The 24199-nt window shown below is 38.0% G+C and overlaps 1 protein-coding gene across 1 annotated transcript in view; it reads right to left on the bottom strand.

The window, feature by feature from the left end:
• CFAP54 (cilia and flagella associated protein 54) overlaps positions 1 to 24199 on the bottom strand; it is a 259785-nt gene that overhangs the window by 183553 nt on the left and 52033 nt on the right. The window contains exons 16-22 of the mRNA XM_037068126.1: positions 20441 to 20569; positions 19635 to 19761; positions 13885 to 13971; positions 13671 to 13792; positions 3600 to 3776; positions 444 to 536; positions 9 to 194 (exon numbers count right to left, since the gene is read on the bottom strand). Of these exons, the coding sequence (XP_036924021.1) occupies positions 9 to 194; positions 444 to 536; positions 3600 to 3776; positions 13671 to 13792; positions 13885 to 13971; positions 19635 to 19761; positions 20441 to 20569 (921 nt within the window). The remainder of the gene's footprint in view (positions 1 to 8; positions 195 to 443; positions 537 to 3599; positions 3777 to 13670; positions 13793 to 13884; positions 13972 to 19634; positions 19762 to 20440; positions 20570 to 24199) is intronic.

Below are 24199 nucleotides of genomic sequence, written 5' to 3'. Positions count from 1 at the left end.
TCTCCTACCTGCGTCAGGAACATGCGAGCGGTTACAGCAGAAAGAGGCGGGTACACCAGAATGGGCTTCGTTGTCTCCCCAACGGCATCGCCGACAAGCTTCCCATTAGAAGAATAAGCAGCAACCGCAAAGACGTATTTTTCATTGGTTTCTAAACCTTTCACTTCAAAAAGGCTTTTACCATCAGCTGGTATCTATTAACAAAAACATATTTCAAGTTATGTGTGAAAGTTAAAGTAATATGACTTTAAGTATATAATTAAGTAAACTTTATATGTAAAAAAAACCCTTTTTCATTTACTGTCGAATTTTACTGAGATTCGATTTGAAATTAGCAAAATTCACTGAAAGGATGATATCATATGGGAAAAACATTGACAGTAAATGAGATTATTTTTTTGTAAGATTTCCTGGCATTTAGAGGTTTTTGTAATTTGACATACCGCTTCTCCTGAGTTTGGGAGATGATTATTGTTTAGTCTTACTTTTCCATAGCTTCCTTCTGCTTTGCAGCCCAAAATGCAGTACCACGACACCTGCCCAAGGAGAGACACAAGTCCAGCATCTGTAGTCTGTCTAACAAGGCATTCAATCCCCTTAATCATGATGTGGCAAAGAAATGCTTTTCTAAATAAAAATGTAACTATGCAAATTTTACAAGATGACATCTAAGTTTACAGAAGTACTTTGGTTTGATTTTGTTTAAAGAAGGCAACTACAGTGTTAGTTTCCCTGAGACTAACAAGACTAACACGTTATTCATTGTTAATTACTTTTAACTACCACTAACCGAGAAATCCCTACGGGCTGAGAATTGTTAGGAAATTTACATATGCTTTCTCATATTCGCAACATCCCCTGTAAGATGGGATTACGATTGTCATTTTGGTTCACAGGAAATGGAGATACAAAGATGTTTAATAATTCGCCCGAGGTCAGATAGTGGCAGAGAGTGACTCCCAAGATGACTTAATCTTGATGGGAAAAAAGATCCAACACTGAAATGATTTTCATATTTTATTTAATAATAGATGACAAAAAAGTAAATGGAAAAAGTAGCAAGATACTAAATCGTAGTATTTAAGATAAAATATTAAAATACATGTGAAAAAGCCTGAAAGAAAAAGTGGTTGATTTAGGGTAATAAAACCATAAGAATATGGGTAGATTTTTTCTCTAGTTTATATATTTTTCTGAAACATGATATCCTTTCAATAATTCTTAAATATAGGCAGAAACTAAAAGCAACACGCACATTCTACTAAAACAACCAAACTTAAACTTGATTAAATGCTTAGTCAATGGTCCTTTTGCCAAGCTGTCAAAATAATGGCGATTCCTTGTGGTAATGAACTAATCTCACTACAAGGAGAGGGAGCAAGTTGATACCTAGGGGCCAGCATGATTAGTAGCCATACTGTCCAGGGGTTAGGGACAGAGGAACTGTAGTCATTGTACCACTCCCTTTCCCCATAAACGCCACTTCACAGCATTTCAACTCCTAAATTACACGGACGCTGCATGAACAGGGAAATACAATTGTTTAGAAGAAGCTGTAAGGACTCCTACAGCTCAGCCTGCTTTCTCCTCTTCTGGGTCAACAAAACAATTCTAATTATGTCTTGTCTGTACAAGTAGTTCCCAACTCTGACTACACTGGAGAATCGCTTTTAAAGATATGCTTTGTACATAATCAACCGTTTAAAAAATTGCATATACCCAAGTCTGCATAGCCTCAGTGACTAAGAGTTTCTGGTGCAGGTGGCCAAAGCGTTGTGCTTCCAAAGCAATTCCTCATGTGATTAAGGAGCACACTGCAAAGGCAGGAGAACTCTAAGGACAGAGAGAACATTGCGGAAACCTGGAAGCTGTGGACAAGGAAGGAAAATGCAATAAATCTCACCCAAAAATTAGGAACTGACTTTCCTTGACCTCCCATGCAAACAAAGAGTACCCTTTACCATAGGGCGGCAGGGTGGGGGTTGTGGAGGAGAAAGACTGTTTCTGACCTAGACCGTTATTGTTCTAGGTTAAGCTCTGTTTATCAACTGGAATTTAAAGGGTAAAATTCCCTCTAAAAGCATATTTACAAGCAGGTCTCATATTTTGTTCCACGGATGAAAATATCTTAGTCTGTGTAACTGTAAGAAGCAATGTGTGATTAGAATCCACCTAACAGCAATGGCACTGTAAACAAATCACCTCTGACTTTAGAAATAAAAGTTTATAAATAACATCAGCACTTTCAACTATTAAAACAGATTTTAATGAAATGAATACCTTCACAGTGATTTTGATAAAACAAAAGATGGCTGAGTCCTCAACCCAGAAAATGTGTATAAGCCCACAGCACCATCTAGTGCTGATCGGGAGGTAACAGCAGGCAATAATTTCCTGGAACCTACAACTCTAATGTATTACGTACATAAACTCAACATAAAGTGCCCAGTGACGAGTCCAACCACTACAAGTAAAATATGGGACTGTGTCTTCCTATTTCTAAGCACTGTGGAGTGAAATGAAATACAGTAATCGCTAATTTGAGAGTAACCAGAGGCAAGGGAGGAGAGGGAAAATGGGGGAGGTAGGGGAAGGGCCATCAAGGAACATGTATAAAGGACACAAGGACAGAGCCAAAGAGGGGAGGTTCAAGGGCAAGAGGCGGGGGGCCATGGTGGGGTGAAAATGGAGATAACTGTACCTGAACAACAATAAAAAAATGAAATACGTAAAAAAGTAAGATGTTGGTCAATAAACCAAAACATTTAAAAAACAACAATGACAAGTTCTTAGTAAATCATCCATTCTTAGTTCTATGCTACCTTTCCAGAATCTGTGACCCCTATTCTCCAAACAGACTGAAAAAGTTGGGGGCCGCAGAACAGCCACAGAGACACAGGCTGCGGCAGGAGTTGCGGTAACGGGGGCGGGTGGGGGCAGGTAGGTTCTTGGGGCAGTGCGAGACCCATTCTGTAGAATGCACAAAACCAGCCGTTTGGCTGTACTTCTGAAACTAGTGTGGAATGATATACAATCTTAACTGTGTTAAAAGAAAATAACAAAGAGCATGTTGCTGATGATCCAAAAGAGGAAAAGGTCACATTTAAACTATAAATTAGGTGGGACCAAATGCTTGTGAGGAAACTAGCATGGCTAAAACTGTCATTTGTTTGCATTAGAAGAACCTCCATTTACTTGGAAGAACTTTGGAAAGTACCTCTAAGTTCACCATCCCCACATTCCCTCATCTCCATCATTGGCTCTGAGAGTAACTTCTATCCTCTTCCAGCATCAGACTAGAATGTCAGCATATGACTATGTCGTGGAGACAGAGACACTTAGAAATGCTTTGCTATTGTTTCTCTTTACTATATATTTGGGTATAGCAGGACTATATGGAGCATACAGGGAAATAGCATAAAAATAAAAGATCATGAAGTTAAACACAGTTAAAACATCAGAATGCTAATCCCAGTGTTCAGTGCTTATAAATAAGACTAGTCAAGTCCTAACTAAGAGCAATAAAAGTATCAATCATTACAATCATTAAAAGTACTTCTGTGGCTTTGCCTAAGGTGTAGTTATAATGGACAACGTACCTTAACATCTGAAATAAAGGGAGCAGGTTTCAAGGTCACAGAACAGTAAGTTCGGCACAGCAGGATAGGTGGAGGAGGGATTCTGCTCTTCTTTCTTTTTGAACTTTCCACATTTTTCTGATATGAATATAAGGTACTTTGTTCTACTTCACTCTTCTCTATTAAAGAATATGCTTCCTATAATAAAATGTAAAACAGAAAAACACATTTCAAGAGCTTTAATTTCATGTATACTTATAGTTAGGTTAAACACTATCTTGCTATGCATAGTTCACTGAGCCTCAGCGGTATACATATTTCAAACACAGAATGATTTTGCAGAAGTGAAAAATACAACTACTATATAAGGCTAAGTAACAAAATAGTCATTAAATAAGGCAATAATGTCATATTTATGTCTAATATGTTTATCATTACCATATATTAATATCAGACATTTCATTTTTGAATCAACCCCCCTGAATATCTGCCATCATTTTTCATTGTCTCTAAAAAGTTCATAATACAATCATCTACATTTATGTTAATGAACCATATACCTACTCTTTTTAAAAATATTTTATTCATTTGTTTTTAGAGAGAGAAGGGAGGGAGAAAGAGACGAAGAGAAACACAAATGTGCGGTTGCCTCTCGTGTGCCCCCAACAGGGGACGTGGCCTGCAACCCAGGCATGTGCCCTGACTGGGAATTGAACCTGCAACCCTTTGATTCTCAGGCCGGCATCCAATCCACTGAGCTACACCAGCCAAGGCTGAATACCTACTCTTAATGCAACCTGAAATGTAACTCTCAAGCAATGACACTATTGGTACATGTGGTTTATACAAAGGATATTATTGAGAGTTTCTTCCTCTCAGCAGGAAGAAATGAAACAAAAACACTTACTCTGTAAGCCTGAAGGAAAGGCAATCAGTGTTTTAAAGAGCTACACACAGAGTGATAACACATAAAACAAACCAAAAAAGGAAACGTAAGACTTGGAAGATACAAATGATATTTCAAAGACTAAATTTATCAGCAATAACAATACACATAAATGGGTTAAACTCATCTTTTAAATCAAAAGGCAAAGACACTAATTGTGCTCCAAAGCAAAGACGCTTGTAAACACTAAAATTCAGTGGATGATAGGGAAGAACAGCCTTTCCAAAGAGAGTGCTGGAACAATCAAACATCTACATGCAGAGGAACAAAGCCGGACCCCTGCATCCCACCAAATACAAACATTAACTAACATGAAGTGGAGATCCAAGTGGGAGAGTTAGAATAATAGAATTCTTAGAAGCAAACACAGGAGTAACCCTTCATGACCTGGGGTGAGGCAATGGTTTTTAGATACGCCACCCAAAACATACCAGCAAAAGAAAAAGTTGACAAACTGACCGTCAGTAAAGTTGAAAGCTTCAAATGATACCATCAGGAAAGTGAAGGCAGTTGACAGAATGAGAGAAAATATTTACAAACACTGTATCTGATAAGAGACTTGCATGCAGAATCTATAAAGAACTGTTACACATCAATGATAAAAAGACAATCTCACTAAGAAATGGACAAAGGGTTTGAACTGGTATTTCTCCAAAGAAGATACACAAATGGTCAATAAGCACATGAAAAAATCTACACTGTCTTCAGTCATTAAGGATGAAAATACAAAATCAGAAAACTGACTCAACAAGCAGAAAACTTGAACACAGGAGTAATGATGAAAGAAATGAGAAAATACATACCAAAAAATATTTCCCACAAAAATGTCAGGTTCAACTGACTTCATTAAAAAATATTTCAAATATCAAGAAACTAATCATTCCTAGGCCATTTTTAAAATTTCTAAGTCAGAGATAGATGGCTTCTCAAATAACTTTATAAAGTTATCAGAACTTTGATAAAATCTGAAATATGACTGCACTTAAAAATGTACAGCAATCTTCTTACAACATCATGAAGACACAGAAATTACAAACTGACCAACAACAAGTAAGGAGCTAATCAGTCACCAAAAACCTCTCAATAAAGAAACACACAGGACCAGATGATCACACTGGTGAATTCTACCAAAAATTTAAAGAATAAATAATGCCAATCCTTCTCAAACTTTTCCAAAAACTTGAAGGAAAGAAGGCACTTCCAAACTGATTTTAGGAGGTCAGCATTACCCTGATACCAAAGCCAGAAAAGAACATTACAGGGAAGCTTCAGACCAATATTCCCGATGAAGGTACATGCAAAAATTCTTAAGAAAAGATTAGCAGACCAAACTCAACAATATATTCAAAGGATCATACACAATGAACAAGTTAGATTTATTCATGGATGCAAGGAGGGTTAAACATAAATGGGATGCAAATCAATAAAGGCAATACACCACATTAACGAAATAAAAAAATAAAAATAATACAGCTCCAATTTCAGTACAGCCCAACAAAAATTTGATAAAGTTAACCATCTTTTTATGGTAAAAACCTCTCAACAAGTAGCATACAAAAGAACATACTTCAACATAATAAAGGCCATATAGGACAAATCCATAGGTAACATCATACTCAATGACAAAAGGCTGAAAGTATTTCCTCGAAGGTCATGGACAAGCCAAGGGAACCCACACTTACTGCTCCTATTCAACATGGTGCCAGACAGCTTAGCCAGAGCAATCAGAAATGCAAATGAAATAAAAGGTATTCGAATCGGAAAAGAAGAAGTCAATTGGGGGATGGGGAGGTCTTGGTCACAGGATACAAACTTTCAGTCATAGGATGAATATGTTCTGAAGACCTAACGTACAGCATGGTGGCTACAGTTAATAATACTGTATTGAGTACTTGAAATTTGCCAAGAGAGATCTTAAGCATTCTCACCAAAAAAAAATAAAGTAACCATGTCAGGTGATAAATATGTTAGTTAACCTGATTGTGGTAATCACTTCACAATGTATACATATATCAAATAATGATGTTGTACATTCTAAATATATTACAATTTTCTCAATTATACCTCAGGAAAGCTGCGGGCAAGGGCCAAAGCTCTATAAACTCAGAAAGTCCTCTCTTTAAGCATGAGAAAAAATATTCATTCCAGCCAACAGACAAAATCACGGCAAGAGGGAAGTACTAAATGACTTATTAACAGCATGCAGGGGGAGACGGGGTGCTGCTGTTCCTTTTTATTCTGAAAGTCCTAGCAAATTTAATACAAAAAAGAAAATCCTGAACATGAGAAGACAGATGTCCACCAAATTCCAAGTGCCCGTCACGCAGATCCAAAAACCTGCACAGTTTCTGCAGCAGACGACATGCTGAGTTTGAAGCTTCTGCTTGGAAACCTGGACTCGAGCTCAAAAAGAACGATGAGACCGAAGACAGGCCCTGGGAGCCACGTGCGCCAGAAGGATATTAAAGCTGGGTGAGTAAACCAGCTCCCTGTGGGAGTGCAGATTATGAACTGCAGTGTCAGACACTTTTCCTACAATAATGAAGCTTGGCCTAAATTGAGGTCAGAATTAACTTCTCATTTTTATTTTTTATTGGAAACGGTTGACAGGAAGGTCTAAAATCATTGGTAGTGATTAAAATTTACTTGTAATAATAAATAGTTTTTTAATTCTACTTGTTCTGTGCCAGAAGACCTTGAAAATTTTTCTGTATTTGTACCGCAGGAAACTTAGCCATCTATGTAGGACAATTGTTCCTTCACATGAGAAAAAATATATTACATGATAACTCTGTTTCCAGAGTCTACATGCCAGAGAACTGAGATGTTTAGACTCAAAAGCTAATTTACATAGATGCCGTGTTCAGTGTAATTATAATGCATTTTAAGAAAGCATGTTTGAAATGTCCTGATTAAGCCTCGTTCAATCTTAAATTTATATCCCTCTTATTCAGATCCTATGGCCTGATATGAAATAGGTTAATAAAAATATTAAAGTATTAAGTGAAAGGGGACAGGAGAAAAGTCTAAAACAAAGTCTTTGATTTAGGTAAATCAGACACATTCTACAATAGGACTCAAGGTAAACCCTAATGCTAGTTAGAAATTAAAATCCTAATTTAGTGAGCCAAATCATATAGCAGCTAATAAGATTCCACTTACAAGAAAGTGACTAGGGTTTTTTAAGGGTTTTCTAAAATAGAAAGGAGGAAATATCACCCAAGATGAAGTGCCCCCAAAATCAAGAAACTGGGTCCACTTGGTTGTGAAAGAGAAAGTGTAGCTGATGTGGACCTGAATGTAACATCGGTGCTCCGGAATGCCAAAACACTGCAGAGGCAAAGTCAAGACTACCATTGCCTAATCGGAGGTCTAGAAGAAACGGGTTTTCGAAGACATATTAGATAACAGGAAATGACTATATCCTCACTTCTCCTATAACTTCACTGCCTACTACAGAGTCTGGCAAATCAGAAGGGCTTACCAACCTTAAAAGAGGAAATGAGCCTCCACCTATCACAGGAAAAGAATCAGCCACAGAACGTCAATGGAAACAGGCTCCTACGCCAACTCACAAAGCAAGTTAGTTCTGAGAGTTTTTTTAGTGGAGGTCTGCGCTGCAGTGTGCCCAAGAACAACACTGCTGAGGTCCAAAATACTACGGTCTGAATGAAATCTCTCTGCCTATAGTTTCCATTACTGAAGCTGAGACCTGCCTCTTCTCAGAAGGTACTCAGGGCTTACAAGGACAGGTTGATGTTCAATACATGTGATGGCGGCTTAATACCCACAGTGCAGCAAAACACTTATGGGAATACAAAACGCAGTCTTAAAGGACAGAATGAAGACACGCGGAAACAACTATTCTAAGACTGCAATGATAAAGCGCCATATTTACTAGTTGTCTAGCAGATCTCCCTGAGCTAGAGTCTGGGTTCTTGGCACTATATGTACACTTCAGAAGGAGATGAAAACGAAATTAAGCCATATCCAAGAATCCTGAGAAAAACACTGCTGAGAGTAAAATATACAATGTATATGATCAGTAAAAGAGTAAACACAGGGAGAAATGCGTAGTTTGATAGAGAACAATCTATCCAAACTCCCCAAAATAGTTCTCGTGTGACAAAACAATGTTCCGAAGGGCTTAAAGTAGAAGATAGAGTAGTAGTAGTAATAATAATATTATTGGCTAACAATATTGACTGCTTACTTTGTGCCAAACACTAAGTATTAAATATGCATCCTTTCATTTAATTTTCCTAAGAACCCTCATTTTACAGATGAATAAACTGAAACTTAAGAGAGAACAGTGCATAAGTAACTTGATTTAGGTTGTATAGCTAGTCAGTGGCGGAACTGAAACTAATCGAAGACCCGAACACTCCTAAGTATTATGCTATATTGTCTTCATCGGAAGGGTAACCTGATGAGCTTGCCTGTGCAATACCCTCAAAAGGTTTAAAAGAAACTAAAAGAGCTAAAATGCAAACATGCTTAAGTTTTCTGTAAGGAGTTTGAAGCCTCCAGGTCAGAACACAATCTCATGGGAGGGGTCAGAACCATAAAAAGTTTGTTCTTGATGGGAAACACTTCAACATGGAGCAATTAAAAAGAGTGGAAATCCCTGAAAAAAAAATAGTTGACATATATTCTTCCCCCCAAATACAAGTAGAATTGGTTTAACTAAAATGCTATACAAGGGGAAAAACAATTATGCTCAGTAATCCAATTATTACTATCACAGCTAATAGAGTGTTTAGGGGACATCAAAATATCAATTTAGGAAATATTAAAGGCAAGAGTTATTAGAACTTCCGGTGGCCTGGGCATCTTCATTAGTTCTGGTTCCAAAATAGGACCATAAAAGTAGATTCTTTGTCAATTATAGAAGATAATCTCCTAATGTTCCTTTGCTTAAAGGGGAAGTCTCATTGCTGGAATTTGGAACTGCGAAAATCATCTCAACTCTCAATTCCTTTAGGTTCCAACAAACAATAGTAGGAGAAAAGCAGATGTATCAGTTGGGGGTCTTTGCAGTGGAAGCAACAGGAAAACCAGGCTTGGACCACGGCAGGCCCCGGGGACAGCAGGACCTACAGACACTACTCTGACTGTCCAATCAGGACACGGCATTAAAATAAATGGATACCAGCAAGTCTAATCTTCTTATCCCTCTGCTGGAGATTCAGATTTCAAAAAGAGAGTGACTAATTCTCCCTACTTACATCCCTAATCCTGATCAGGGTCAGCAGAGAAGAAAGTCCCACCTGATTACATCTGGTGGGAAAGAAGAAATCCCTCACAAAGCGATGTTTGGGAAGAAGCACGTATGCCGAACAGAGAACAACAGTCCACAACCCTGCCCTGGGAACGCTACACACACGGCTGGAGGACAGCACTGCCTCTTCCCAGTGAGAAATCCCACCTGCAAAGGCACTGACAGCTCAGTCCGTGGACTCCAAGAGCAACGATGACAAGACACACAGTGACTGCTCGATTTGATCAGGAGCAGAAGACCAAGGACATCTCAAAGGATTCTAGGTGCCATCCATTAAAATAAATATGAGGAATTACATGCAAAAAGCCCATACAGACTTCCAAAGTCAAATAATCAAGACAGGAAAGTAGGAAAAATTCATCCCCCATAATCAAGAAAAAGTCATGTCATTTATGTACCATCAAAGGTTTGTCCCTCATTCATGGCAACTAGTTTGTCTACCCTTAAGTGATTTATAACAAAACAGATGTCTGATGAGATTATCCAGCCCCACAAGGTCAGGAAACTTTTGAAAAACTATAACAGGGCATGAATTATTTAAGAGTACCGAAAAGACCCAGGCTTTCAAATCGTGTCATGGTATCGTGTGGCATATCAATGACTGATTTGGGGACAATTTTTTTTACAAGATCATGATCATGTAAAACATTTTGTAATATGCCCCAATATAAAATGATTGCCAAGGGAAAGAAATTTATGTGTCTTCTTTAAGGAAGGAAAGTTTGGCGATCATTTGAGCCATAACATCACTGTTTACGAGAGTACCCTGAGGGACTGATCATTAAGCCTTAACACTCGGATAAGAAAACTACCACTGAGGGGGAGAGATGGCTACAGAGGACCTCAGGACTTCTAAATAAATATGCAACACTTGCTAGCCGGTGAAAATCCTTAAGGAGGACCCCCACAAAAAGTAGGGTCTTGAAATGCGCATCACGAGTCTATCCTCAAAGAGCATTATAATTTATAATTTTTCTTAAAATACATTCACTTAAGAAATAGAAGGGAAAGATGCACAAGGAGAATGTGAAAACTTCAGACTTCCCACACCTCAGTATGGTCCCCAGTTTCAGTGGTAGGAAGACAGAGACTTAACCGGAATGGGCATTTCATGGCAATATAAAAACAAGATTGAGCCCTGATGAGCGTGGCTCAGTGGATTGAACACTGGCCCAGAACCCAAGGGTTCTTATTCCTAGTCAGGGCACATGATTGCACTGTGGACCAGGTCCCCAGCAGGGGACACAGGAGAGGCAACCACACATTACTGTTTCTTTCCCTCTGTCTAAGAATAAAATAAATAAAATCTCTTAAAAAATAAACAAGATTAAGTCATAATACAACAAAAAGGAAGACCCCAGAGGTTTTACTCCCTGCAGGCTCTTAATCATGGCAAGACAAACAAGAAAACCCCTGAAGTTTTACTCTGTGCAGGGTCAAGATTAGTTGTGAGACAGACAGTCCTAAGAAAGCTGAGCTTTATTTGCTTTGCTCGCCACACAAATCAGACTGAGTACCAATGTGCTCCAAGTACTACACAGTAGCCAAATGGCCACAGAAGCATCTGCTGAAAAAGTGTCTGCCAACAAAGATCAGACAGCATTTCAGCCTTGTTGTTGTAACAACACCGCCATCAGACTCCTTCATTCAAGTGCTGAAAATTCCAACTTAATGAGGCTCTTTCCCGATACACCCAGGACAACCTTTCCACCTTGAACATCAATAGCATCTGTCCATCCAAAATCCTTAAACTTCCTACCAACCCGACTCTACTTTCTGTCTAGTCTTCACCTCTTACTACCCTCTCCCAACATCCCCATCACCTCCTTGCCACAGCACCGAAGCTTCTGTCACACTGCATGACCTACTGGGCTACAAGTACCCTGCAGCCCATGCAGCTCAAGACCTTTACACACGTTGTTCTCTCTGCCTAGAATGTCCTTTCTACCTTTTGTCCTCCTTATCCTTCAGCATTCAATTTCACATCACGTTTTCCAGATATTTCCTTAACCATTCCCCACCAGTTGGGTTAGCTTTCCTCTTCATGAATTCACCTGTCCTTCTTACAATGAAAGCATCTATGACACTGACCCATGATTACCTACTGACTTGTCTACATTCCCATAGACTAGGTTTTTCTTGCAGACAGGGACAACTAAGAGAAGGCAGTCTACCAATATTTGCTGAATGAATAAAGGATTTTTGTTTGTTTGTTTTTGTCCCCTGTACTCAGCATAACACTGGGCACATAGCTTTCGATAAATATTTGCTGAATAGCTCATAGCCACTTAAAAATACTTGTTGAATGGATGCAGTAACGGGCAGATGACTAGGAAGTGCTATATGTCAGAAATATTAACCGCCCGTCTCTTGCCATCTCCAGGTCTTTAAATGCCTTAACGGCATCGTTTCCTTTCCTAATCAATCTGCACCCACTTTCTATTATAAACTTTTAACCTCTGCTTTCATTTTTTTAAATCCAACCCTATACAAAACTCTGCTGGTGCAAATATTCTGTTGTCACAGCTGTGACACATCAGGATACGTTCTAACACCATGCAGATGGGGCCCCCTAAAAACTCATAGTCTTCAACCTCTGCTAGAATTTCATCATGTTGGCCAGTCCTCTAACCTGGAGGCACCTCCCTCCCATCCATTCCTCCCCATTCTCCAGTCATCATCTCTCACCTCAGTCCAACTACCCACCCTCACTGCCTAGAGTCTTGGCAGTTATCTTTGACTCCAACTTTATCAGATGATTAAGGTAAGATGGTATCAGCTCAATTCTCTGCCTCCACACCAGAGACTTAATTAAATCTCTATCTGTTCTTTCCACCTTTCTTTCTCTATCAGAGGATGAGGTGCCTGCCCTACAGCCCACCCTCCTTTATCTGTGCTTTCAATCTAATCCCCTTCCCTCTTCTATCAGACTCCACTTTATGTATTAAACTCTGTCATATCTTCCATTTCTCTCCTTTTTATGGCTTTTCATTCTCAGCATATAAATATGATGAATTTCCTCCCCCAAATGCTTCTTAACTCTGTACCCTCCCCCTAGCATTGGCCTCCTTTTCCCTTCCCTTACCAGCCAATCCACTTGCAGCACAATTATTCTCTGCCCCCTCATGTGCCACTCACTCAGACAGTGACAACCAAATTTGTATATGTGTGCTACACGGAGGAACTTTTTAAAGATCCCATAATTTCAAATATTATTGACCTCAGGCGTTGAAGCTCTAAAATCAACATACAATGAATCAGCCAGAAGACAGAATAATTTAGAGGCCAGAGACAACATGAACAAGGCAATTGCTCCACAAATTAGCAATATCCATCTGAGACAGGGTACCTTAGCCAATGGGCTTTAAGTATTTTAATTCCATAGTAAGGAATGCATTCTGCTGGTACAGTGTCACTGAAATTCTATAATTTACCTCATTTTGAATCCTTCAGATTTCCTTCAAAAAGGAAATAATGTGGAAATAATGTGGAAATAATTTCCGCATTAGGCGGCCCCTACAGGGAATGAATTTCTCATTTCAGGAGAGTTCAGGACCAGATGTATACAGGGTGGGGCAAAAGTAGATTTATACTAGTTTGTATGGAAAATAATACAATGATTAATAAATAATAATACAGAAAGAAACTGTTTCACATACAGCTGTAAACCTCCTCACCCTGCCCACCCTGCAGACTGGTTCCCCAACTCAGGACTGTTCCACTTCTCGGATGACTAGATGTGATAAACCTGAAGGTTCATAATCTCATGTTAAGGGCAACACATTACTTCTAGGAAAGGGAAATAAACCATCCATTTAACAGAGGTTGTATGTCAAAACTGAAAAAAGGAATGACATATTGTTACCATCAAAAAGTCATGTGAAGAAGTAGAGGTTGTATCTTTCTCAAATATTAGGAGAGCTTTTTGCATCAAGTACATCGCTTTGGAGAGCTTGTTCTTCCTTATTTTATTCATTACACTTTCTTCTGGAAAAGTAAACAAATGTTTTATCAAAAGGGTGACATAGAAACTATCTCTACAAATTTTTGGAAAAATGGGTTATCTCAGTTTCGATTACCTGTAAAACAGTCAGTGCTTCCAGATTGGTTTGGCTTTTCTGGATTTTTGGTAGGCACACTTTTGCTAACAGGTGGAGTCTGCAAAACTGAAGGAGGAGAAAGGAGACTGCCATTACAATTAGGTTTGTGTCCAAAAAAGGAAATATTTTCTGAACATGAAAGAATAGCTAACTATTTGTGAAACTACCACTTCCTCTATCACATTATCTTTTTCCACTGATAGATAAAAATTCAAACAAATATATTATAATGCAGTCTTATTGTCAGGTTTTCTTATATTTGCCACAGTATACCTGAGGACATAAGAATTTTCAAATTAGTCTTCATTCAAACATACATACACATATGTATGTATTTTCTACTTCACCTTAAATAAAATCATCTTGCAGACTGATAAATAGGACCCAATCTACTTTTGTCCACTTTCCATTTTCATAAACTTTTCAAAAACTGCTTCACTCATGGTCCCTGCAAGAGTACCAGGTGAAGACTTCCACTCCCCTGTAGCCGCAGCTGATGGAACGAGAGCCTCTCTCAAGATTTTCAACTAACACAAATCGTGCCCAGTTGATGGTGGGCAGCGCGAGACATCCTGATGTATGTACAACTGGGACTGACCATCAAGGTGGTGCAGAAAAGAGAAAAAACTGGGTGTAGGAGAAAGGAATAAGGGTAGGTAAGCTGGCCCAGAGAGACAGGAACGTTGCACTGATTTTTGATTTTCCAGGTCTGGTTCTCAAGAGACTTGGCAATATTTTGTTTCTGTCCTTGGAGGTGTATGATGGTTCCTGTAGTAACCTTACAATACACCCCCTATGCTGAGATTTAATTATCTGTGCTAATGCATGTCAGGCACCATGGGATGGTGACTGCTGAAAAGATGCCAACAGACACCATTAAAGAATGTAAGGTTTCTCTAATGGCAAAGGATCAAGAAATTTATCTACATGGAAATAGCAACAACACAGAAAATAATACATCATTCTCTCAGTACCTAAGGTATCAGAAACACTAATTAAGCGATAGCTTTCAAGATCATAATTATTACAGATAAAAAGGATGAGATTGCATGAAAACTCTGACTCATGGCCCATTAAAGACGAGTCATATTTAATGCCACTGTCCTCAAAGGGCAACCACTGTAAAGTTCTTGCACAAGACTGACAAAAACAGTACCCAGGCCACACTGGTCTGGCAGCAGCCAACCACGGTGAGGAAAGAGAGGAGGAACAAGCTGAAAATCTGGGCTAGAGTGGTAGTCCAAAAAAGCAGAGAAAAAATCCAAGGAGACCCAGAGACACTGGAAAGAAATAATAACAGAATATTCCTTTTAAATGTAAGTTCAAGTCTACCTTCACTGTTTTCAAGTGGTTGCTGATAAAAATTCAGAGAGTCATTTGGCTTTCAAAAATTTACACATGACAATTTGGGAATGAACTATTTAGTAACTCTGTGAGTAAATAAACACTCTTTTTCCACTAAATTAGATAATACCGCTACTAAATGAGAAACATGAACTGGTTGTCTCAAAGAAAACCTGACGCATACATGTCATTCACATTTTGAAATATACCCCTGACCCAAATCTTTTTAAACTAAAGAATATTCAAAATTATTATTCTAAGTGACTTCATTTATGATTAGACACATTTTATCAAGTTCTCCAATTTATATAGGACACAGATAGTTTCATTATTATTGCTCTCCTCCACACCAAGGATGTGTTTTAGGGATAACTCAAGCAAATGTGAACAGTCTCTGATGTGTCATATATTCTAAGACAAAATGAGCTACAAAGAAATCCTCTATTTACGTGTTAAATGTGTTGTTAATGGTGGTGTTGGTTTAATAATAATTTTTAAACTGCCTTGTTAATATGTCCAGATAAAGCACATTACTTATTATCTCGATATTGTTGGAAACCAGAGTTTTCAACACAGGAGAAGGAAAGCACAAAAGGGAAATGCAAAGCTGCAGACTTGCACAGTGTTGGACGTGGAATTTGCAATTTCAGAAAGAACTTGTGATATAAATAAAGGCATATTCTTATCTCTGTCAACAACAACAACAAAAACTAATTGACATCCCAATAATAATGAGCGCTCCTAAATCACAGTTCTTGGTTTTTAAATGCTATTTCTTACCAAAAGGAATTAGAAATCCTTACAAAAATGACTTGATTCCAGGTCTGGGGGGGATGAAACATAAGGTAGGTCTAAAACATTTTGTTGTGCAGAAAGCAAGAAATTGCTCAAAGAATAATGAGGACACAGCAAAAGAACACAGAATCCAGTCTGAGGCCTCCCAGTGGCAAAATGGGTGATTGTGAGCATCAGAAAGAACAATGATAGTAACTGATTTTAAAATATTTAATGAAAAAGAAATCCACTCCATAGTACGATTCACAAAACTAAAAGGTAAAAATTAGAGACAGTTCTTCACAAAAGAATGACAGCAAATAAATGTAGCATGAATAGTTCAATTAGAAAGTCACCACGCATAGCCGTCATAATAACTCATTCCAGAAGGATCACCAGTAGATGCTAAAACTATTCAGTGAGAAAAATCTGTTGGGGAATAAGACAGTCATTCCCAAAGCTGTCATCAGACAATACTACTTGCTTTTTCATTACACAGAGGAAAAGGTACCATTAGGTACACACTACCTTAACAAGATAATAATGTTTAGCCTCACCAAAAATAGGACAAATGGACAACATATGCAGCTTAATGTGATTCATGAGATGAGGAAACTACCAGAAAAACTTAGATCATAGGGTGTCTTGGAAGCATATCTTCAAAAATGAGTCATACAAGAAAAAAGTTACAGGAATTATTCTAGATTAAAGAATAGCGTGACAGAGGTGATGTCAGCATCATGGTGACATAAGATGTGTCTCATTTTTGTTCCCCTCCTCCACTAAATCAACAAAATTCCATATCCACTCATAAACAAAAGTGTCTCGGAAAGAAGAATGAAGCTGGAGGCATCGCACTTCCTGATTTCAAACTATACTACAAAGCTATAGTGTCAATACAGTATGGTACTGGCATACAAATAGACAAACCTATGGAACAGAAGTGAGAGTCCAGAAATAAAAGCATACATATACATTCAATTAACATTTGACGATGGAGCCAGGACAATCAATGAGGAAAACACTAGTCCCTTCAATAAATGGTGTTGGGAAAACTGCGTATCCATATGCAGAACAATGAAACTGGGCCCCACCTTAAACCACTCATAAAAATTAACTCATAATGGACTATAGACTTAAACTTAAGAACCGAAACCCAGAAACTCCTGGAAGAAGGCACAGGAGAAAAAGCATCTTGACATTGGTCTTGGCAGCAATTTTTTTTGATCTGACAGAAAGTGGAATCCACAAAATAAAACAATTAAGTGGGTCCACATTAACTAGAAAGCCTTTGCCCAGCAAAAAAAACAAGCAACACACTGAAAAGGCAACTACAGAATGGCAGAAAATATTTGCAAATCATATGTTGGATAAGCAGTAAATATCTTAAAATACATAAAGAACTTTTACAACTCATTAGTAATATATATATTACTAATGTATACTATTATATATTACTATTCTATATACACACACATATATGTGATTAAAAATGGGTGGAAGAACTGAATAGACATTTTTCCAAAGAAAACATACAGATGGCCAACAGACACATGAAAAACTGTCTGTTCAACATCACTAATCATCGGGAAATGCAAAATCAAAACCACAATGAGATATCACCTCACACATGTTAAATAGAACGTCTAATATCAAAGAGACAATAAATAGGTAAGTGTTGGTGAAGATGTGGAGAAAAGGGAACCCTTGTGCACTGTTGGTGGGAATGTAAATTGGTTCTATGGAAAGAATATAGAAGTTCCTAAAAAATAAAAAATAGAATTACCATATGATCCAGCAATCCCACTTTTGGGTATATCAGCAAAGGAAATGGAAACAAGATCTCAAAGAGATATCTACCTTCCTATATTTGCTGCAACAGTATACACAACAGCCAAGATATGGGAATAAACTAAGTGTCCACCAAAGGAGAATGGGTAAGGAAGATGTAGTATATATATATTAGATGAAAATATATATATATGTGTGTGTGTACACATACACACATACATATGTATAAGAAAATTATTCAGCCATGAAAAAGATAGAAAGTGTGGACCCTGAAGGCATTATGCTAAGTACAATAAGGCAGAAAGAAAGACAAATACTATATAATATCACTTATATGTGGAACCTAAAAAAGCTGAACATACAGAAACAGAACTTGGAGGGTGGAGAAAATGGGGAGATGTTAGTCAAAAGCTACCAACTTCCAGTTGTAAGATATGAGTCCTGGGGACCTAAGGTACAGCATGGTGATTATAGAAATAATACTGTATTATGTACTTGAAAGTTGCTAAGAGACACCTTAAATGTTCTCACCACAAAAAAGAAGCAGTAATTATGACATGATAGAGGTTTTAGCTAACACTGTGGTAGTAATCACTTAGCAATAAATAAGCGTATCAAATCAACACATTGTACACTTTAAATTTACACAATGTTATATGTCAATTATATCTTAACAAAGCTGGTGGGTAAAAGTTTACACTCAAAAATCAATTAACTAATTAATTAATTAGACCTGAATCTGATGAAACCTATTTAGCTGTACAAAAGTTGTCAGTGCTTCTGACGGCTGTAGATGGAGATCAGAGGTCATCCTAAGCCACAATACTTAGTTCTATTCTATAATTACTCAGTAATTTAAAATGGAGAGTTGCTGGTTATATTAACAGTGGCTATATAATCATGTCAAGAGTAATTTGGTTTTATCAAAATTTAATCCTGAACAGAAGAGTGTTTAGACCTAACGATATTAAGTCCCATTTTGAGACCAAGTACACATGTGGTTTGCGTTACCTAATACTAAGGCAAGCCCTACTTAGCTTCAACCCATCTGCCCGCAGAGATGTCTTTCTCGGTTTTTTCACTAGATTCCAGGCTAAAATATAAACCATTAGCCCTTCAAGATCTATCTGTGACCTCCCTCCCGAGGCATGTCTATTATTCCCCACGCCCCTGTGAGCTCTTTTTCCAGCCACAAGAGAGTTCCAGTCGTACCTAAAACTGTACAGTACAATTGTTCTTCCACCCTGCTAAATATTACTTTCTCTTTCCAAAATGATGGCCTTATTTCTATGTTCAGAAAGATAATATTTATTAGCTTTCTGGTCAATGGTCACCTCTTCCAGGTAGAGGATAGAAACATCCCTGAGTTTCTTGTGTAATATAGATACTCCTCTTCTATGTGCCATAACTAAAACTCTGAGCCTATTTCTATTACATTTAGCAACCTCTATTGTTATAGTTGGCTTACTTATCTATAAGCTCAAAAGTAGAGGCTGTGTCTTATTCATACCAAGCCTACCACAGTTCCTGGGTCTTGGTAGGCACTCAATAAATGTCTTGTTTCATTGAATTAATGAAACATCAATAATTTACTATAGCTCAAACAATTTTTTAGAAGTTTACTAACTTATTAGCTAGGGAAGGTGTAAAGAATAGTGAAGCTATTTTCAATATTAACCAGAGAAGAAAAAACAAAATAATAAAATTTATCTGGAAAATGTCCAATTTACAATAACATAATTTACAAATTAAATTGATTCCATACTTAAATTTATCTTAAAATTGATTCAGAACAAATGATTTGCTTTGATGACCACTACCTTGCAATTTGTCAAGAAGCACAACAGCTATTCGGTGCTGAGCTTGAATTAGTTCAAGATGCAAATCCATCATGAAACTATTTGGTGTGACTGGTTTGGGAATGTCTTCATCTATATCATGGGTGTACTTTGATAGAGTTGAAGTAAAAACAAAAAAGGAATACAGTTACCAAGACATGCTAAAAATACCCCTACCCTATAAGTGCTCAAGTTACCACTTTACGCCTAGGCATTAAAACCTGCTTCATTTCTCAACCCATTGCACTCTGCCTCACAAATTAATCTTCAATGACAAATTCAAAGACCCCTCACTCTCCTTGATTTTTTTCTGGGAAGAGAAGAGTGAATATATTTCTGGCTTATGAAGGGGAAGCCACCACAAATCATGATTTACTTACCTATTTGCAAGGCCAGTTCTCATCCTACTTAAGTAAAACTTTAATATAAGAGTTTCCCTGGGATCACCCTGGCTGGCGTGGCTCAAGGGACTGAGCACTGGCCTGCGAACCTGAATGTCACTGGTTCAATTCCCAGTCAGGGCACATGCTTGGGTTGTGGGCCAGGCTGTGTGCAAGAGACAAGCAATCATTGTACGTCTTGCACATCAATGTTTCTCTCCCTCTCTTTCTCCCCTCCTTTCCCTTCTCTCTAAAAACAAATAAATAATATCTTTAAAAAAAGAGTTTCCCTGTGATTGACTATGGGAGTGGGAGCTGGGCGGGGTGGAGAGTGGACAAAGGGGGAAATTTGGGACAACTGTACTAACAAATAATACAAGATTGCGATGAAAAGTTTCCCATTCTTACCTTGGTGTAGTAATGATCAAACACTGATGATCCATTTGGCAAAGCAGTTAGCATGCAATTGAAATTTATTCCACCAATCGCTTTGTCAAGAAGTTCATAAGCCAAAAATAACTGTTCCAAGGGTTTTTTCTAGTGATTTTATAAAGAAAAAATAAAAGTTGAGAAAAAAATCATATGCAGCATTTCTGGATTTTTTCGAAAACAATTCAAAACAAAATAACAAATTTAAATAGTCTATCCAATTTACCAATGTTATACTTCTTATGAGGTGTATTTGTCTTTGAATAAACATGGAGTACTATTAATGAGGGTGAAATAATGAGTACATTTCTTCACTTTTCCAAATATAAATTAGACTTTTCACAAACATATATGCAACTTCCTTTTATGATTTTCAGAATTCTGACTATACCAAATGTATAGGTAAATTTAAAAAATATAACTCATTTCTCATTTTCATATACTTTATTTTGAAACTTAATTTTTTTAAACCTCAGAACCTCAGAGCTAGAAATTTGGACTCCATCCAACTCAAAGGTCAACACCATGATTTTCAAAAACTAAACACCTTTTTACTGTAATGATTCAGATACAAAGACTAATGTAAAGAGCAACCGACTTTGCTCAAACTTTCCAACTCTCCACGTCTTCTACAGGAAAACTTTGGGACATAAAGCAAACACACACATGCGTACACTCAAAATCCCTGTGTGACTATCATGATGACACTGCTCTTCTCTGCCCCAGAGGTAGCCACTGTCCTTGAATCTGGCTCTACCATTCTTTTCCATGTTTTTAAACTTTTACTACATGTGTATGTGTCCATTAGTGATATACACGATTGCTTTGCATATTTTTAATTCGCTCATAAAATTCTGCAGTTTGCTTTTTTTCATTCAACCATGTGTTGTTGAAAGTTTTTCAAGCTGGTGTCTGTAACTCCACGGGTCAGTCAGGGTTTCATTAGGAACACAGAATAACTCTAGATATCCCAAGCAGAAAGGGAGTTCACATACAGAGCTGGAGGTGTCTATCACTGTTGGAAGGCCTGGGGAACAAAGATCAGGAAAGCTGTCAGTGTCTCTTTTGCCTTCGTGAATCTAAGAATCTAGGGGGCGGCTGGTAACCTCAACGATCTACTACACAGAAGCAAGTGAATTGCAAGAAGTTGCCCATTAGGGCTAATAAACTCACTCTTTCCATCAGCCACTGTAGCATTAAAAACTCTCTTGTCCCTTTGCATTACAAACTCCTGCACACGTCCCTCATCGGAACACTAACCCAGAACCATACAAAATGAGATTCAGGTTTTCCTCCTATAATGCATATGAGAGAATGGCAATGACGCCAAGCTTACTCTGGTTCAAGCTCACTCTAGTTCATTCATTTTCATGGCTGCAGGAAATTGTTGTCTCACTGAGGAATATGTCACAATTTATTTATCCACTCTTCAACTGATGGACATTTAGACTGCTACTACTAAAAATGTGCAATGTTTGTACTGTCTGTGAATAAATACAAAGTTGATACTTCCTTTGCAGTTCTTACACCTTTCTTTTTTTACTCAATAGTCTAAGCCCTCTAGGACACGAACAGAAGAATGACAGGTGTCTTATGTTGTTACATCAGTATAAAGGCACTGCTTTTGGTCATTTACCATCAGCATAACACTCACTGAAGGCCTTTGGATGACGCCCTTCATGGGATACAGAAGCTCTACTCCTGACTTGTTAAATTATCCTTTAAAAAATTGTGGTTGAATTTTCTCAAATGCCTTTACTGAATCTCTTTATCTAGTGAAGCGGTCATATTTTTTTCATCTGCTAACGTGGCGTATTGCATTATAGAGTTTCTAATGTTAAATCATCCTTGCATTCCCGCATTCCTCACAATTTGGTTACATATATGCATTCAAGATATGTAATATCCAGATTTTGCTGTGTATAATGCACACCTTTTTGCCCAAATTTTTTAGGGAAAAATAAGGATGCACATTATAGATGGGCAGTAATAATTCTGTATCTATACAAATGTTTTAATTCTTTTATTTATGCTTATGCATTAAAGTGTAACTCTAGAAAGCAATAATGATATCTGTATGCAAAATAATGCCCTGGAATATGATAGTTGGTTTTATATGTAAATAAAAATTAAATTAAAAAATTAAAATGAAATTTTTTTCCTGAAAGTTTGAGCCAAAAACATGGGCATGCAGTATACATGGCAAAATATGGTATATGGCACAGCTCTCTCTAACTTTCTTTTTTTTTTTAAAGATTTATTTATTTATTTTTAGAGGGGAAGGAGAGAGGGAGAGAAACATCAATGTATGGTTGCCTTTTGTGCATCCCCTGCTGGTAGTTAGCCTGCAAGGAACCGGCTTGCAACCCAAGCATGTGCCCTGACTGGGAATCGAACTGCGATCGTCTGGTTCGCAGGCCCGCGCTCAATCCACTGAGCTACACCAGCCAGGGCCTCTCTAACTTTCTTGAATGGAGATAGAAGAATCACAGGATCGCAAGAAAGGGTGAACTGAAGAGGTGGAAATGCTGTCCATGATCCCCTTTTTATAGAAATCTGACTCACACAAGAATCAGTGTCCCCACTATTGCGATTACTATAGTTTGTGTAGCAAAGCTGTGCTGAGGGATGGGTTGTAAAGTCCAGCACTTGGCACAAGAAAAAAAATTCAAGCCCTGGCTGGTATAGCTCAGTGGACTGAGCGCGGACCTGTGAACCAGAGGATGGCAGTTTGATTCCGAGTCAGGGCACATGCCTGGGTGGCAGGCCAGTTCCCAACAGGGGACGCATGAGAGGCAACCATACATTGATATTTCTCTCCCTCTCTCCTTCCCTTCCCCTCTCAAGATAAATAAATAAAATCTTTTAAGAAAAAGGAAAAAGAAAAAAATCCATAGCCCCAGTCAAAATAAAGAATCACAGGCCTATGAAGGTTTTCAAGCAACTCAAGTGTGGGAATTCAAATAACAGACCTACCTGAGGACAAGCCCAAAATTGTAAGTCATTAGAGAGACTTTCTCTCATCCACTCCTCCTCTCAGCACCCATTGAGATCCCTCCCCATACAAACAGCCAGACTCTGCTCCGACTTCACTTTCCCCCTGCATGTAGCCTTGTGTTGGTTCTGACTTGATGTGAGTCTCAGTTTCACGCCTTCGTCTTTCGTGGGCCCACACCTCATCTCTTGTCCCCGGATGGCTGATCTAAGTGTTTCCCATTTCTAAGTAACTGAGCCCACCAATCTATGGCAACATCTACTCATAAACTTACATTCTGGTTTTTGGTTCCCCTTTCTATTTTGGCTCCTGGGACTTATTTACCATACTTTCTTGTGAACTCCGCAGTGTGCATGAGAATATCTGTTTGATTCTGTCCAAAATGTCTAGTGTTTTGTAGCAGATGTTTTCAGATCATCTAGTTTGATGCTTTCCCAGAAACTAAAGTCTCTAAGGATACCCTTTTGACTTCAAACATGTTCAAAGACCCCATACACACCTACATTCTATCATCATCATCACTACCACCATCTTCATCATCATCTTCATCACTGAAGCTAAGATCTAATCAAAACATGTTCCAGGTACTAGGCTAAATGCATTACACAGATTCATTTTTTAATTTCCACAGTCCTATGAGGTAGATGGCCATTAGTTGTTATAATTCTACAATCAATTTGTTGAAAATAGCTGTGACATATTCAGTGTCACTCTCAAATAATATTTATGTAATCACAATAGCA

Source organism: Sturnira hondurensis, unplaced genomic scaffold, assembly GCF_014824575.4.
Source record: "Sturnira hondurensis isolate 20B ecotype Veracruz unplaced genomic scaffold, ASM1482457v3 Scaffold0017436, whole genome shotgun sequence".
NCBI lineage: Eukaryota > Metazoa > Chordata > Mammalia > Chiroptera > Phyllostomidae > Sturnira > Sturnira hondurensis.
The sequence above is the reverse complement of the archived record's forward strand: the minus strand, read 5'-3'. Positions and strand labels throughout refer to the sequence as shown.